Below are 13,859 nucleotides of genomic sequence, written 5' to 3' on the forward strand. Positions count from 1 at the left end.
TCGGTAGTCTATGCTCATGTGAACTGTAGCGAATCGACTGATAAATAAAATACACAAAAAATTTCAAGGAAACATAATGACTCAGTTTTCAGCATATACACATATGGAATCAATATTTGTTTCCGAGATATCGTGAATATTTAATGATGAAAACTGAAGCGAAACAGAGGAAAACACATAGGCACTATAAGAGTGTAGAATACACAACAATAAACTTATTACTTAACCATATGTACACTAATCACTTGTAAATCAAAGCAGACAAGTATCACACACACACACATACATGCATTCACAACCAAACAAATAATTACCCACCAACTTACCTATAAATTCTACCTTAAATAAAAGTGGTTCTCATGATGAAAGTGCGAAATGGTTACACTTCAGTTAATTTAATTATTGATGAATATTTGATAAAAAAGAATAGGGAAATACTGATTGTATAGATATTCCCATTATGAAATAACCTTTTCTTTCAGCCTATTTGTATTTGTATGTAAGAGAGGAAGAATTAGACATGTAACTGGATACACATTAATGGAAGGATTTAAAATCTACTATTTAGAATATATTATGATGTATTGAAGAAATATTTATAATAACGACAATAATAATAATAGTCCATCGTAAGATAGAAATTCATTACGGTTAAAGTGAATAATTAACTGTTTACTGAGTAGGAGCTAATATCATAGTTGTCAAATCTTCCTCAATGCTGATTGAATAAATGTGGGTCAAGCTGTAATCTAACTACTAATCTAACTGATGAGTCGACATCAGATGCACTATGATTTTATGTTAGGTGATTGGAAGTAATCAATGGTATAACCTATTTAACCTATGTTTTGTGCTACCTCATACTCGACAGTAAATTGTACCTGTTATCTTAATCGGATTGGTACTCCGTGACAGATTCTCTTACACGTCATTCAGGTTCAGAGTCAGTCACATTACCAATGAGAAATTCGGACCACGACTAATATATTGTTTCATTGAGATGTATTTACAAAAGACTGACCATTGAGTAGTGACCAATGCCATATTGGTCTAGTCATATTAGTGTTATATATAATTGACAAGCCGATCAGATTTCAAGTTGTGGTCATTTATTTTTTGAACATAATTTAGGCACTAGATGATCGATAGTTTATTTCTTCTCAAAAGCTAAGCATGAAATGAGGAAAGCTGATCAGGTCTCAGTCACTAAGACGATTGAAATGGATGAACATGACAAGTCCATGGAATAACAGATGGCCATGGACAGATTATTAAAAAGTTGATAGGGAAGTAGTAATCAGTTCTTCTTTATAAATATAACAGAACACAAACAGAATTGAAAATCTGTAGAAACACTTGAGATGATTTGGCAATTTGCAAAGATAAATTAATAGCAGTTGATAATCAAAATCAAAGAGATAACTACATCAGTATTCATCTATTTCGCCACAAAGCATTCTTCTTCTGACAGTCCCTTCTAACTACAAACAGTTAACCAAACATTAACACTTCACAATGAATCTCTAATACACACACTAAGCATGACTTCTAACAGTCGGTCATCAAAATCACACGTTAAATGTTAATCTTTTCCGACCATTTATATGACAAATTATCCAATCATATCTTCTATATTCCAAAATACATTTATATTTCCTCAATCATTTAGGTGTCATTCATGACTATCCATAAAGTATACGCATACACATTCATCCAACAATGTCTAGTTAAAGTGAATTTATTCAATTCAAATAAATAATGCTTCACTTTAACACATACTCATGAATCATCAATTGTGAAATGGTTATGTGTCAAGAGAAAACACAAAGACCATCTGATAAATAATGTGTTCATTCTTAAGTAAATTCATACTACATACATTTTTTGAATGGAAGGAAACACAATATGTTGAATTGTCCAAACAACAATCGCCTGCCTTCAGTTGATGCATCCAACTCACCTCCACAGTGATGATTCTGTATCAATGAATTAAGACGTCTACCAGCATTCATCACCACTCGTTTGACAGAAGAAGAAGAAGAAGAAGAAGAAGAAGAAGAAGAAGAAGGAAGTCAACAGAACGAGTTACTCACATCAACCAACTCACCAAATCTCTGCCAATCAACACCAATCACACAATTGACCATATTTCAACAACAATTATGGTCGATAGATAGACAAACAAATAGATTAACGGACAAACAACTTGTCACGGGATAGTGCCAACACATCAAATTTCCTGTTCACATTCACTTTCAACTGTAATTCATACGGAAGACAAAGAATGATTGATCAGTTCACCAATGAACACCAAATCTCCTTTGTAAACAAACAACAAAAATAGGAGTGGATTGCCTAGTACTTTTATCAGTTTATTCTCGAATGTCTATAACAAGGACAACAACAACAACAAGTCATGTGATTAGTAAAAATCATCAACACTAACAATAACAAAGACAGTGCCAATAATAATAATAATAATAATAATAATAATAATAATAATGGTAATGGTAATAATAATAATCACAAACATAATAAACTCACGTGACAACCGAAAATTCCTGATGAAAAGCAAATAATCAAATAACAAAGTAAACAGATCGAATACTACTGCTACTACTACTACTACAACTAAAACAATAGTGAAAACAATAATAATAATAATAATAATAAGAAGAAGAAGAAGAAGAAGAGGAAGAATAAGAATAGTAACGATAACAACAGCTACTGTAGTGGAAGTGTTCGTAGTAAATCTACCGATTAGTTCCAAGTTATTATCCTCCATCCATTAATCATTCAAATAATAAATTTAACATGATTTGGTTTATTCTCTCCAAAGACAAATAAAGCACAGTCAACTTATGATTTTCATTTTCATGTCAATTTTGCATCGGTTATGTTGTTTTATCGGCTGTTCACTTTTTCTCCATCTCTCTCTCTCACACACACACAACTATTTACATCCACTTTTATACAACTATTCTCTCTCTCGTTCGCTCTCACACACACAATCTCTCATCATCTAACTCCCACATTCTCTCTCCCTTTCTCCAGTGCTTCTCTCTCTTCAGTCATGCTGAGAAACAGGAACGATGAGTTAGTCACTCAAGTAACTCAACTACAAGTAGACGAAATGGAAAGATGACAATGTGATTAGACATCCATGAAGAAATTCGTTAGTCTGCTCACTAGATCATTCAAATTCAACATTTAGTTGTGAGTTGAATCGAGAGACGATCAGTTGCATAACTGATTATTATGATAGTGTTTTCAATCGATACATTTGAAATACGTAAATTTGAACAAACCGAAGTATTCATGAAATAGTATTATCTCTTCCACCTCCTTTCAATCATCAATCCTATTACCTGTTCCACCTAAATGTTTGGCAATGGAGGATGATGGATGCTTATAACTTACTCTTATTGGGACATTGGATTTTATGTGATTTCGTATCATCGTTCATATTTAACAAGTTGGGACAACAATGAAAGTGAAATAAGCTAGTAGAAATTACTTCCTTACTTACTTACGCCTGTTACTCCCAATGGAACATAGGCCGCCGACCAGCATTCTCCAACTCACTCTGTCCTAGGCCTACGTTTGTAGTTCCATCCAATTCCTGTTCATTTCTCTCATGTCTATCTCCATTTCCCGGCGTAGTGTGTTCTTTGGTCTTCCCCTCTTCCTTTGGCCTTCAGGATTCCATGTGAGGACTTGTCTTGTGAAACAGTTGGGTGCTTTCCTCAATGTGTGTCCCATTCACTTCTATCACTTCTACCTGATTTCTTCGTCCGCTGGGATCTGGTTTGTTCTTCCCCACAGTAGGTTGTTTCTAATAGTGTTCGGCCAACGGATCCGAAGTATTTTGCGTAGACAACTGTTGATGTACAACACTTGTATCTTCTGGATGATGGCTTTCGTAGTTCTCCAGGTTTCTGCCCCATACAGTAGAACTGTCTTGACATTTGTATTGAAAATCCTGACTTTGGTGTTGGTTGACAGTTGTTCTGAATTCCAGATGTCCTTCAGTTGTAAATATACTGCTCTCGCTTTACCGATCCGCACTTTCACATCTGCATCACATCCACCATGTTCATCAATGATGCTGACCAAATATGTAAAGATATTTACATCTTCAAAATCTTCTCCGTCAATTGTGATTGGATTGGTGCATACTGTGTTGTATCGGAGAGTCATGCTTTTCCTTTTTTGTGTTGAAACCTACTGCTGCTGAGGCTGCTGCTTTACTGCTCGACTTCCGCTGCATTTGTTGTTGTGTGTGCGATTGAAGAGTCAGATCATCTGCAAAGTCTAGATCGTCCAACTGTATCCTAGATGTCCACTGTATCCCATGCTTCCCTTCAGATGTTGACGTCTTCGTGAACCATTCGATCGCCACGAGAAAGAGAAAGGGTGAGAGTAAGCAACCTTACCTGACACCGGTCTTTACCTCGAACGAGTCTGTCAATTGTCCTCCATGCACGATTTTGCAGTTTATTCCATCATATGAATTCTGTATGTTATTGACTGTCTCCTGAGGCACGCCGTAGTGTCGAAGAAGCCTCCGTAGTGTTGTGTTGTTCACGCTATCAAATGCTTTTTCGTAGTCAATGAAGTTGATGTAGAGTGATGAATTCCATTCCATTCAATGATTGTTCCACAATGATCCGTAGTGTTGTGATTTGGTCTGTACACGATCTATCCTTACGGAATTCTGCCTGTTGGTCTCGAAGTTGGGCGTCTACAAAATCCTTCATCCCGTTTAATAATACCCTGTTGAACAGGACTCAGTCTTGAGTCCCTCAGTGGGCTACTGCATGTCCCAATCGCGGGTAAAGGATGAGGGTTTGGCATGGGGTTAGCGACCCTATCCCGTAGAAAATAAACTCGCTAAAAAACGACAACCACATAAACTCTCAATTACATGAATCTATATATCAATGTTTATTCTTCTTTCTTTCGTTCATTCTGTTCATACTGTTTCGCACATTTTTCTCTTTTAAACATTACATAACCAACATTGGTTGTATACATTCATTGGACAAGTAAGCTAATCACAATCACCTCTATTTCCCCACCACTCAATTCTTCCCTATATTGTCTTGCTCAATGATTTATCTACCTGTAATACACATACAATGAATATGTTGGTGGTTTCATTCTTTTTCCTTAAACAGTTAACCTCTTTTTTCTGACTTATATTTATGGATTTGTACATAATTGCTGATATATAATTAATGAAGATTGATTGGAACATTTCATGTGATCGAATTCTTTTTATTCTCTGGAATAAAGAAGACAGGGAGCTGTTGGATTGAATGTATAAACTGAATTCATTCTAAATGAATCCCTGAGTAGGGACAAACACGCACGCACACACAAACAGTCACATTTTTTTCTACTGAATACACATTTGTCCATATCCATTGTGAAAGATGTGAGATTAGTGTTGTTTTGGCAAGATATTAGATCGATACAACAGTGACATGTTGACAGATGAACGAGCAGTTGATTATTGAATTACCAGATGAAAATTAGCAAACTGAATGAAAGTTGTAGGTGTGATGGTATTCATGGTATTGTGAATGAGCACAGTTGAGTAGTTACACACTGAGATAAAACAACAGCTGTCTAGTATGATGTATAATAGTCTGTGATATGGAACCGTAATATTCAATACTCTTCACCAACTCCTATCCCATTCTAACGATACTCATTAATGATGAGAATGAGATTGAGTGTGTCATCTACTGCGAGTTGATAGTGAAGATGATCATTGTCGTTTTAAAACATGAAATGAGAGAGATATTGAAACGTTCAGTGAATTGAAATACACAATGTTCATTCATTTCGACTGATGAAGATTAGAAAACTGACTGACATAATTCTAACTTTATTTCAATGTTTAATTGGTAATGCAGAACGAGGAATGAGTGTTTGATATTGAATTGAAATTTTCCGGAATATTTGGAGGTGATCAGTTTTGACAGACGCCTCACACTGAAGTAATTGTAATAATAATGTACTCACCACTTGACAATTTCTGAGGTAATCATGGAGAATTTAGTAAGAATCAGTGAGGAGTGGAGTATGATTTGATGGAGTATGAGACAGTTTTCGACTAATCAGATTGAAATATATCTACTGAATATAGTTAATTGATTAAGGTTAGAAATGTCAGATGTGTGTTGTCAAATATGTACACAAGGAGCTGAGTGCTCATCAGGAGACATGAAGTTCTCTAGTATGATTCACTGGTTTAATGACCAAGATCATTTGATGATGTAAATGTATAGGATAACTAGTCATTGTGAAGTGATATTATTTTTGCAATGGATATAAGAATTGCGATGGTCTCAGCCGTATGTGTTACATGATATGAGATCATGTTCCCTCAATAACTCACTACATAGTTTGTGCAATAAGTATGGAGAAGATATACAATAGTGAGTAATACTATAATGGACTAATAATAATATCACAATGTAATAGAATGTCAATTCATGTTCACTGAATGTCATGAATTGATAAAAATGATTTAAGAAAATAAAGCACCATAGAATGAATCATGAATAACAATGACCGTCCAGTGCTTGCAGGTTTCCAATGGTGGTTTAGTTTAGATCGACTAATCAAACCAGCTATTCAAATACAAACATAATGATGATGATGATGATGATGATGATGATGATGATGATGATGATGATGATGATGATGATGATGATGATGATGATGATGATGATGATGATGATGATGATGATGATGATGATGATGATGATGATGATGATGATGATGATGATGATGATGATGATGATGATGATGATGATGATGATGATGATGATGATGATGATGATGATGATGATGATGATGATGATGATGATGATGATGATGATGATGATGATGATGATGATGATGATGATGATGATGATGATGATGATGATGATGATGATGATGATGATGATGATGATGATGATGATGATGATGATGATGATGATGATGATGATGATGATGATGATGATGATGATGATGATGATGATGATGATGATGATGATGATGATGATGATGATGATGATGATGATGATGATGATGATGATGATGATGATGATGATGATGATGATGATGATCTGTATAGTTTAGTGTATTTTAATTTGGTGTAGTTTAGTGAATTATGGTTTTTCTTAGCATGGTTAGTGATTTTTCTTGAGTGATGTGATATTGTATATTATCGTGTGTTTTGTTTGTTAAATGCATCAGTCGTCGCTAGAAACGAAATAAATATGAGTTGTATAACACGTGGATGTGTGGATTAAACAATGTGACTACAGGTAGACTTAACGCTTATGTATGTACTGCTAAGCAATAGAGTTCAATTGGAATTGAGCAAACGTGCGAATTCATTACCGTACATGATGTGTTTGCAAATAGCTAATCTGAATTGAGGTATGTTGTGGAAATGAAAACCGTTGCAATAATTGACAGGCAGCTCAACGGTGGAAGTTGCCACACTTCATTACACTAGTTATCGACTGTGCCACTTTCATGATGGCATTATTTATGAGAGTGGAAGAGGCTGTGTTTATAACGTAGTGAGTGTGGGAAATGTTGAATACGTCTAATTGACGGACAAATGACCTCATGAAATTTGGTCTCTCACAGATTCTGTAAGCATAATCAAACACGGGTAGTCATATATAGTTTAGACTACAATCAGATGACAGATATGATGTTAAGACGTCTTTGATAAAATGCAAAACTCAGTGAGTATGTAAATCACGTAAACAGAAATCATCACAAGTATACAACTTGCAACCACTGCTTTAACTCAACAGCTATAAACATACTATGTGAATCAGTCACATTAATAATAATAATAATATTATTAATAATAAATTATTCCTGTTGTTATGAAGGAAGCTTTCATGAAATGTTGGGAGAAATGGTTGGTGGATCAGTGAAAAGCAATAAAATAAATTGTAGTCAATTCACGGTTGTCGCGTGATCATCTCATTGTCTTTGGTATGTTAGGGTTGGAAATCAAGACAAGAATATTGAGGTAGATGAAGAGCTGAATTGCACATTGAAATAACACTATCAAATGGCATTGGAGATCTTCGGTGGAACGTTTGAAGCTCACCAAATTATCAATCAATTATTGAGAGACAATTATGTTCAATTATTTGGAACACCTTCACCACATACTTTGAAATATTAGAATACATACAAATATTTGTATTTCACCACACTACTCTGTCAGACAAGTAATAATATCACAAAATAAGTGGAATTGGTAAGTGATTATTTTACGAGTGGTAGGTGAGTATTGATTAGGAATTCACATCTATCACATAGAATGGAATGGAATGTAAAGGAAAAGTACAATGCAATGATTGTTTGTTTAGGTATGTTTGCAGATATGTACACATGTATGTGTGTGTGAGTGGATGAGTGGGATTTGTAGGAAATTCGATAGAAATATGAATGAATATTTGCTACTGATTGGTTCGTAATAAGTAGTATAATGAGTATAGTCGATTATGATTTGTTGATTGATGATGAGACAGAATTAGTGTAAAAGAAATGGATTATTCATACTGCAACTGTTCATAGATATTATTTGATCTGAAATGATTAATTTTATTTGACATTTGTAAAATGATGATTCGATTTAAGGTAAACAGTTTTTTCTTTAGAACAGAGGAATTACAAAGAGGAATGAGTTGAGGAATAGCATTCTGTCACTTTGGAATATTTGAACGCTGCCACATTGAGTGGTAGTGTATATGTATAAAATTAGTCGAGACGCCGAGTCAGTTCGTTTTACAAAGTTATCTATGACATGTTGAAGACATCTCAACGTTCGTCTTCATTTAAGCAATGGTGGACATGGCTGATAATCACGAATGATTGGTATTTCACTTGAAAGTTTTTAATGTTTCACATTCATTCATGTTCATTTGTCACTGTGTGTTAGTCGAATATTGCAAGTGATTATGAATATTTTGCAGTTATGATTGCTGAAGGGATTACATTGATCAACTACTCGTATGCGTTCTCCAGATGTCGTATGACATAGTGAGTTGGATGTGTGAGGTGTATATGATAGCGAATTGTCATGCTTATCGGGATTTTCCTTCTGATTAGTAGAGTAGACATTAACCACTTGTTGATCTTGATGTTTGTGACAACTGTATTATCAGATGAATGTATACTGGAAGTTGGTGATCATTGGGAGAACAAATATCTTACTAAATTGGAAATCGGAGTGTGATATTGGTTGAGTATAAAACTCACTAGTTTAATATCTCTGATGCTGTTCTTTCACTCCCTACCTCACTAAACTCTTTGTGGTTGAATATGTTCATAACCGTTTCGATCAGCAATATGTGCATACTCTCAATCTACACATGTCACATTGAGTCAAAAGTTACAAATCAATACACCAGTTGAATTGGACAAAATCATAATTTTGAATGATGTACTTACGAACACTGACAAATGTAGACAATAACTATGATCATCATGATGATGATGTTACTATTCGAACTTGCTAGTGTATGTAATCAATCGGTCAGTCAGTCATTCAGTAAGACAGTCGGACAATGAGTTAGTTAGCCAGTCACTCAATGAGACAAACAGTTAATCGGTTAGGTGTACTTCAGTTTTAGATGTGCTTGACAAATACAAACATTGAATTCGTTCACGTGTACTCACAAAGTGGCATTCACTGATCGAGTGGATTTGCAATGTCCACCTGTGAAATTGTCGATGTACATTTGCATGTACATTTTGATTATATCTAAACTCGTTTTCAATTAATCTATGCATTCAACAACTTTACATTTTGATACAAAGTCTACAGATTTGAAATCACCAAAAGTCATTCTGTGGACAAACACAAATACAGTTATTTGAAAATTGAGCTACTACTCATCGTCATTGCAATTTACATAGATGTGTAAATTAGAGCAATCATAATTGATTAGCTGATAGATTTACTTATCTAATATGAAGTGCGAAAAATGGTAAGTAGGAGATTGATTGAGACCGTTTTACAACGGAAAATATTCAAGAACATGTATGTGTTTTACTTTTGAAAATGTGATCATTATTACTTCTTACTGGTGGATTCCAACCCATTGAAGCTCTACATGACTATTAACAATCACTATGAATGATGGTCGCGCATTATTATCACCACATGAATCACACTAGAAATATAAACCATTGAAAGAGAAGTTGATTGTAGGAAGATCAGGCACTGATATTGAGACCTAATGACCATGGTTTGAATATTTCTTCACCGATGAGGATTGGAATTCCAGAACGGAATAACTATTTTATACTATCCCATTTCTACTGTACATCAACTTCATTGACTACGAAAAAGCTTTTTATAGCGTGGACAGAACAACAGTATGGAAGTGTTGGGTCGGCTTTCGGAGAACCTCAACGGAGCCTCCATAGGCCTAAAAGGCGCCGAAGAGTCCTTTTCAATCAGACCACGATAGAGCATTCTAGAATTTCAATGTTGCGTGCTACTATTGGTGAGTAGCATAATATGTCGTTAACGGATTGGCGGAAATATGATGTTGATTTAACAAACGTTAACATCCATAAATACCCAAGCTTTCTACACAACAACGAACCTTGAAGTAAAGTGTCTCTCTCATATTTTGCGTCTTCTTTCTGGTGTTCAGGTCGCTGTATAGTTCTACCATGCAGGTTTCCTGAAAACCTTAGCAACGAATATATATTGCTTACTCTCGTGTTTATCTTTCTACTGGTGATCGACTGGTTCATGAAGACGTCAACATCTGAAGGGAAGCATGGGATACAGTGGACATCTAGGATACAGTTGGACGATCTAGACTTTGCAGATGATCTGACTCTTCAATCGCACACACAACAACAAATGCAGCGGAAGTCGAGCAGTAAAGCAGCAGCCTCAGCAGCAGTAGGTTTCAACACAAAAAAAGGAAAAGCATGACTCTCCGATACAACACAGTATGCACCAATCCAATCACAATTGACGGAGAAGATTTTGAAGATGTAAATATCTTTACATATTTGGTCAGCATCATTGATGAACATGGTGGATGTGATGCAGATGTGAAAGTGCGGATCGGTAAAGCGAGAGCAGTATATTTACAACTGAAGGACATCTGGAATTCAGAACAACTGTCAACCAACACCAAAGTCAGGATTTTCAATACAAATGTCAAGACAGTTCTACTGTATGGGGCAGAAACCTGGAGAACTACGAAAGCCATCATCCAGAAGATACAAGTGTTGTACATCAACAGTTGTCTACGCAAAATACTTCGGATCCGTTGGCCGAACACTATTAGAAACAACCTACTGTGGGGAAGAACAAACCAGATCCCAGCGGACGAAGAAATCAGGTAGAAGTGATAGAAGTGAATGGGACACACATTGAGGAAAGCACCCAACTGTTTCACAAGACAAGTCCTCACATGGAATCCTGAAGGCCAAAGGAAGAGGGGAAGACCAAAGAACACACTACGCCGGGAAATGGAGATAGACATGAGAGAAATGAACAGGAATTGGATGGAACTACAAACGTAGGCCTAGGACAGAGTGAGTTGGAGAATGCTGGTCGGCGGCCTATGTTCCATTGGGAGTAACAGGCGTAAGTAAGTAAGGAAGTAATTTCTACTAGCTTATTTCACTTTCATTGTTGTCCCAACTTGTTAAATATGAACGATGATACGAAATCACATAAAATCCAATGTCCCAATAAGAGTAAGTTATAAGCATCCATCATCCTCCATTGCCAAACATTTAGGTGGAACAGGTAATAGGATTGATGATTGAAAGGAGGTGGAAGAGATAATACTATTTCATGAATACTTCGGTTTGTTCAAATTTACGTATTTCAAATGTATCGATTGAAAACACTATCATAATAATCAGTTATGCAACTGATCGTCTCTCGATTCAACTCACAACTAAATGTTGAATTTGAATGATCTAGTGAGCAGACTAACGAATTTCTTCATGGATGTCTAATCACATTGTCATCTTTCCATTTCGTCTACTTGTAGTTGAGTTACTTGAGTGACTAACTCATCGTTCCTGTTTCTCAGCATGACTGAAGAGAGAGAAGCACTGGAGAAAGGGAGAGAGAATGTGGGAGTTAGATGATGAGAGATTGTGTGTGTGAGAGCGAACGAGAGAGAGAATAGTTGTATAAAAGTGGATGTAAATAGTTGTGTGTGTGTGAGAGAGAGAGATGGAGAAAAAGTGAACAGCCGATAAAACAACATAACCGATGCAAAATTGACATGAAAATGAAAATCATAAGTTGACTGTGCTTTATTTGTCTTTGGAGAGAATAAACCAAATCATGTTAAATTTATTATTTGAATGATTAATGGATGGAGGATAATAACTTGGAACTAATCGGTAGATTTACTACGAACACTTCCACTACAGTAGCTGTTGTTATCGTTACTATTCTTATTCTTCCTCTTCTTCTTCTTCTTCTTCTTATTATTATTATTATTATTATTATTATTATTATTGTTTTCACTATTGTTTTAGTTGTAGTAGTAGTAGTAGCAGTAGTATTCGATCTGTTTACTTTGTTATTTGATTATTTGCTTTTCATCAGGAATTTTCGGTTGTCACGTGAGTTTATTATGTTTGTGATTATTATTATTACCATTACCATTATTATTATTATTATTATTATTATTATTATTATTATTGGCACTGTCTTTGTTATTGTTAGTGTTGATGATTTTTTACTAATCACATGACTTGTTGTTGTTGTTGTCCTTGTTATAGACATTCGAGAATAAACTGATAAAAGTACTAGGCAATCCACTCCTATTTTTGTTGTTTGTTTACAAAGGAGATTTGGTGTTCATTGGTGAACTGATCAATCATTCTTTGTCTTCCGTATGAATTACAGTTGAAAGTGAATGTGAACAGGAAATTTGATGTGTTGGCACTATCCCGTGACAAGTTGTTTGTCCGTTAATCTATTTGTTTGTCTATCTATCGACCATAATTGTTGTTGAAATATGGTCAATTGTGTGATTGGTGTTGATTGGCAGAGATTTGGTGAGTTGGTTGATGTGAGTAACTCGTTCTGTTGACTTCCTTCTTCTTCTTCTTCTTCTTCTTCTTCTGTCAAACGAGTGGTGATGAATGCTGGTAGACGTCTTAATTCATTGATACAGAATCATCACTGTGGAGGTGAGTTGGATGCATCAACTGAAGGCAGGCGATTGTTGTTTGGACAATTCAACATATTGTGTTTCCTTCCATTCAAAAAATGTATGTAGTATGAATTTACTTAAGAATGAACACATTATTTATCAGATGGTCTTTGTGTTTTCTCTTGACACATAACCATTTCACAATTGATGATTCATGAGTATGTGTTAAAGTGAAGCATTATTTATTTGAATTGAATAAATTCACTTTAACTAGACATTGTTGGATGAATGTGTATGCGTATACTTTATGGATAGTCATGAATGACACCTAAATGATTGAGGAAATATAAATGTATTTTGGAATATAGAAGATATGATTGGATAATTTGTCATATAAATGGTCGGAAAAGATTAACATTTAACGTGTGATTTTGATGACCGACTGTTAGAAGTCATGCTTAGTGTGTGTATTAGAGATTCATTGTGAAGTGTTAATGTTTGGTTAACTGTTTGTAGTTAGAAGGGACTGTCAGAAGAAGAATGCTTTGTGGCGAAATAGATGAATACTGATGTAGTTATCTCTTTGATTTTGATTATCAACTGCTATTAATTTATCTTTGCAAATTGCCAAATCATCTCAAGTGTTTCTACAGATTTTCAATTCTGTTT

General features: G+C 35.1%; 2 protein-coding genes across 2 annotated transcripts; one reads left to right on the forward strand and one right to left on the reverse strand.

Annotated features, from left to right (window-relative positions):
* Nucleotides 1-1,819: 1,819 nt before the first annotated feature.
* Nucleotides 1,820-3,088, reverse strand: MS3_00000039 (uncharacterized protein). The gene has a single exon (XM_051207966.1). It carries the CDS (start codon nt 2,783-2,785, stop codon nt 2,423-2,425), a length of 363 nt encoding a protein of 120 aa, XP_051068920.1. The 5' UTR covers nt 2,786-3,088; the 3' UTR covers nt 1,820-2,422.
* Nucleotides 3,089-12,098: 9,010 nt separating this feature from the next.
* Nucleotides 12,099-13,368, forward strand: MS3_00000040 (uncharacterized protein). The gene has a single exon (XM_051207967.1). The coding sequence runs from the start codon at nt 12,402-12,404 to the stop codon at nt 12,783-12,785; it is 384 nt and encodes a 127-aa protein (XP_051068921.1). The 5' UTR covers nt 12,099-12,401; the 3' UTR covers nt 12,786-13,368.
* The last annotated feature ends 491 nt before the right edge of the window (nt 13,369-13,859 follow it).

Source organism: Schistosoma haematobium, chromosome 3 (genome assembly GCF_000699445.3).
Source record: "Schistosoma haematobium chromosome 3, whole genome shotgun sequence".
NCBI lineage: Eukaryota > Metazoa > Platyhelminthes > Trematoda > Strigeidida > Schistosomatidae > Schistosoma > Schistosoma haematobium.

Coding starts and splice junctions, on each gene's coding strand:
- MS3_00000039 (XM_051207966.1), bottom strand. CDS start 2,785: ATGGAGGATAATAACTTGGAACTAATCGGTAGATTTACTACGAACACT.
- MS3_00000040 (XM_051207967.1), top strand. CDS start 12,402: ATGGAGGATAATAACTTGGAACTAATCGGTAGATTTACTACGAACACT.